This window comes from Chanos chanos, chromosome 1 (genome assembly GCF_902362185.1).
Source record: "Chanos chanos chromosome 1, fChaCha1.1, whole genome shotgun sequence".
Classification (NCBI taxonomy): domain Eukaryota; kingdom Metazoa; phylum Chordata; class Actinopteri; order Gonorynchiformes; family Chanidae; genus Chanos; species Chanos chanos.
In genome coordinates this window covers 55,171,444-55,176,293 of record NC_044495.1, presented here as the reverse complement: position 1 = coordinate 55,176,293, position 4,850 = coordinate 55,171,444, and the positions used below count along the sequence as shown (strand labels likewise).

At 47.2% G+C, this 4,850-nt stretch overlaps 1 protein-coding gene across 1 annotated transcript; it reads right to left on the bottom strand.

The window, feature by feature from the left end:
* Positions 1 to 1,986: 1,986 nt before the first annotated feature.
* Positions 1,987 to 4,135, bottom strand: LOC115812598 (apelin receptor A). The gene has a single exon (XM_030775086.1). The coding sequence runs from the start codon at positions 3,948 to 3,950 to the stop codon at positions 2,868 to 2,870; it is 1,083 nt and encodes a 360-aa protein (XP_030630946.1). The 5' UTR covers positions 3,951 to 4,135; the 3' UTR covers positions 1,987 to 2,867.
* Between the last annotated feature and the right edge of the window lie 715 nt (positions 4,136 to 4,850).

Genomic DNA, 4,850 nt, shown 5'->3' with positions numbered 1-4,850 from the left:
ATGACCTCATCAACTGGATTATCCTGCTAATGAGATTACCCCCATCATATCGTTCTCTCCCAGTCTGTGTATGTTTGGAAGCAGCCTGGAGGGGGGGGGGGGGGGGGGGGGGGGGGGGGGGGGGGGGGGGGGGAGTCGTGTGTGCTCCAGACACTCTGCCAAAAATAACTGAAAGATGTTTATCACTCATGGATGCTTTCCCCCTAATGTCCAGGTTCAGACTGTTACAAGAACAATGTAAGTCTCTCTCTCTCTCTCTCTCTCTCTCTGTCTCTCTCTCTCTCTCTCTCTCTCTCTCTGTCTCTCTCTCTCTCTCTCTCTCTCTCTCTGTCTCTCTCTCTCTCTCTCTCTCTCTGTCTCTCTCTCTCTGTCTCTCTCTCTCTCTCTCTGTCTCTCTCTCTCTCTCTGTCTGTCTCTCTCTCTCTCTCTCTCTCTGTCTCTCTCTCTCTCTGTCTCTCTCTCTTTCTTTGGTCTGTGTCAGGTCAGTTTCTATGGATCTTCAGTCTTTACTGTTGTTATCACAGGATGTCTGTGTGTGGGTGTGTGTGTGTGAGGGGGTGTCCATGTGCATGGAAGCAGATACACGTCCCCCCCCCCACCCCCCAGCCCTTTTAAACGGTCTTCCCCCTTTCTTGTCAACAGAGACAAATATTGACTGGCTTCGGTAGCTTTGGCAGGATTAGAAACCCACTGTCACCCTCCCAAACATACAGTCACACACACAGTTCCCTGGTGATAACGTCCATCACAGCTCATTACTGCCGAATCAAAGAGGCCTCAGAGAGTCACTCTCCATTAATCACTGCCATTCAGACCACATGCTGTGTGTGTGTGTGTGTGTGTGTGTGTGAGTGTGTGTGTGTTTGTCTGGTCCTGTAGGTCTGGATCCTCAACTGGCCTCTCTTGTGCAACTGGGTCCAATCCAGCCCTGAGGACAGTTTCTGTGGAGTTTAATTTTCTTTCTGTTTTTTTTTAAGGGGGTGGGAGGGGGGGGGTCAAGGTGGGCTGGGTTGGGTTGGGTTCTCCCTCAAAGTGATGCAACCATTCAAACACTTAACACTGTATCACCTCCACCCTTGACTACACATCCTGTGCTTTGCAGAGTTCAGTGTGTGTGTATGACAAAGAATAAGACAGAGAGAGAGAGAGAGAGAGAGAGAGAGAGAGATTGGAAATGAAGAAAAGGAGGGAAAATGACCAGCCATCAGACCTCTTGTCTTTTATTCAATGTCCATTTTAGAGCTTGTGATCCACTTACATTTTTTTTTTTTTTTTGATGGGAACAATAATAACTGCTTTTTACATCTCAAACATTCTCATGTGGTCGCCGTTGTGTTGTCTTTGACCGAGTTGTGAGTGTATCTGTTAACGTGTGTTTATGTTTATGATGGGATATGTCTGTCACATGCTTCTCTTAAGTGGTGGCATGCAGAGATAAAACTGTTCTTTCTGTTCAACAACCGCTACAAGTTACTCCCCCTATCTAACACACACACACACACACACACACACACACACACATACACGTACACATACACATATACATACACACACACACACACTGCAGTATCTAAAAACGCAGAAGTGCATCAGGGTTTTGGACACATGTATGACCCAGTGTAAGCGTGTACCCGCAGACACACTGTCTCCCACACACACACACACAGAAACACTAAACTACATTTACAGACATGCGTATCACCAGGTAAAGAGCAGCTCCCAAGGGGAAATCACAGGCAGAGATGAAGAATTAGGTTTATAAATCATCTTTAATACAGCAGTTAGTTACACAGATGTCAAAAATATAACATTTAAAGTCTTGATGTTCTCTTCGTCTTTAAGAGTGCGCATCAATCCTGACCCCCCCCCCCCCCCCCCCCCCCAAACATACACACACTCCATCCCCCCTCCCTCCTCTTTTTCTCGGCAACATTTGTCAGCTGCCATCTGTCTGTCTGCCCCCCCACCTCCCCCTTCCTCTCCCTGTCTCTCTGTCTGCTCTTTAAACTGTCTAATTAAGACGCAACACCTTCTCTCTGGTTACGGCCCCCCCTCCCATTCTTCTCCCCCCAAAAAGACATACGTTCTAACCCTTTCATCAAGACACACACACACACACATACACACACTTACAAGCTCAGGCTGAAGAATTCATTTGCCAAATGTTTTGCCTTTATATCTTCATTTAACCAAGTGCTATAGACACTGAGTGAAATCTTCAACATTGCAAAAGAGAAAAGTATGAAAATACTGTACAATTTGTTGTCATTCTAAACCAGTGGAATCAAGCTCACAACACACGCACATACACACAAACACACAAACACACACACACACACAAACACTAGCATGTCTCCTGGCTTCAGTATCTTTATAATACTTTGAAGAAGTGAAAGTAATTGTTTTGTTTTTTTTTTCAAGAGATCATATTTGGCCCTGGTCCTGTTGCCAGAAATGTATGCAAGCAGGCAAGTCAGTGAGCATGCACACATACATGTACACACGCACACGCACACACATATACACTGATGACCGCACACATACACCCTACTCATTGATAATCCAAACTCCTCCATGAATACAGTAGAATACACAAAATGCTATATACATACATACATACACGCGACCCTTCCCTGTCACTCACGGAAAGTCTTGCTCAAAGACAGAAAGAAGAAGAAGAAGATGCTCATTGTCCTACAGAGTCTTTGACTGTTCCATCTTCTCACATTCAGGGCCTTTAACTACCAGAGCCAGCCAAAGCGGACCAGCCGTCAGCTAATTCCCACCGCGTGTTTACTCCCTCATCCCAACGTCCTCTTACCTCCTCTCTCTCCTCTCCTCCCTCTTACCGCTACCACTTCTCTTTCTCACACTTTGGTGGCAAGCGACTGTACCTCAGATTTCTGGGTCTGAGCGCTGAGGGTGGAGGACATGGAGCTCATGTGTCCATGCATCGCCTTCTTCAGGTTGAGCAAACAGAGGCACTGAGATCGGAAACGCAGGTCGAAGAAAGCGTAAAGGAAAGGGTTGAGGCAGCTGTTGACGTAGGCGAGGCAGGTGGCGTAGGGATGAGCCAGCAACAGAAAGTTCAGGAAGCCGCAAGAGGTCGGCGCCAGGTCGAGGTAAGACAGGGCGTCCATGCTTTTGAGGACGTGGAAGGGCGTCCAGCAGAAAGCGAAGACGACCACCAACGTGGTGATGATCTTCAGGAGGCGTCGTTTTTTCTGGTCCTCCTTGCGGAGGTGGCTGAAGTGTCGCGTCACCGTGCAGCCGATAAAGCAGTAGCAGACGGTCATGGCCAGAAAGGGCAGGAGGAAACCCAGTGCTGAGGAAGAGAGGCTGAGACCTGCTATCCACAGGGACTCGTGCTGCTGATTCAGCGTCACTAGACTGAAGTCCATAGCACAAGTGGTGCGGTTGCTGCCTGCCTCATCCACAGTGGTACGGAAGAGCAGGGTAGGCACTGCCAGTAGACCTGAGAGCAACCAGATGGCACCTAGAGATGCCAACATAGTACCACGAGAACGGAGACGCCCGCTGGAGAGAGAGTGGACAATGGCAAGGTAGCGGTCAAAACTCAAGCAGGTGAGGCAGAAGACACTGGCATACATGTTAACCAACACTACGTAGCTGCTAATCTTGCAGAGCGCAACACCAAACGGCCAGTGGTAACCCAGAGCTGTATACACTGCCCAGAGCGGTAGCGTAATGACGAACGTCAGGTCCGCAAATGCAAGGTTGCCGATGTATATGTCCGCGGCGCGACGTTTGGACTTGGAGCGCCATACGGTGAAGATGACCACGCCATTACCGGACAGGCCGAGGATGAATATGAGCATGTAGAGAACCGGGATAAGTGAATAGGATGGTTCCCACTCAGAATAGTCGCACACAGTCTCGTTGTCCTCATAGTAATCATAGGCGTCAGGATATTCCACCGTCGGCTCCATTTGATGACTAGAGTTTAAATATGTAAATCCACAAAATTCCTCGAAGGAGACTCTCTTTTTACAAAGTTAATTTCGTTCAGTCCAGGTGAGATTTTTTTAAAATAGCAACGTAAAAAGATTTCAAACTGAAATGCAGCTTTGTTCTTTCAACTCGAGCAGATAGTTAAGCGACCCACAGAGAGAGCACACAGACAGAGAGAGCGCATTGGAGTAAGGGGGGAGAACCAGCCTGTCTTTTTAAACGCCGGACTCCACACCCCTCCCTCTCTACCGGTCGGACCCCCTATCCCTCCAAGACACAGCCCCCTACCCTCAACCCACTCCCACCCACACCTCCCATCCCCGCAGCTCACGGTGTGTCAACACAGCGGACTTAACTCTGTTTTTCTTCTTAATGAAAAAGTAATGGGTAGCGCCTCTTTCAAGTCAGATTTACATCAGTGACATAAAGTCTGAGAGTAACTTTTATATGTGGGAATTTGGGGCTGAAATCCTGTGTACTTAAGGAGATGACTAAGAAATCGTTTATTTTACATGCGTAGTTTACAAAGGGTCTTACCATTTGGCTTGCTATTTGCTGGCCGTAAAAGAAACATGAGTTAAAAGGAAGGAAGTACGCCAGTTTTGGTTCATTAAAATAATAATTCAAAAGAACATGTTAGAGTTTAGGAAGATTAAAAGTTTTCTGGAGCTGGGCATATAGAGTGTCACTGTCGGCTGGTTTCTTTCAAGTCGGAATGAAAATTAAAGCATCCCACTCGAAAAATGTCGCACTTAAGTTATTGAGATGCTCCTGAATCTCACGTTCCTCTTCAAATATTTGAGAACGAAAAACCTACGAGCAGGTAGATGTTTTTCTCATTTTTTTACACGGCAGGTCCGGACAGGTATCGGACAAGT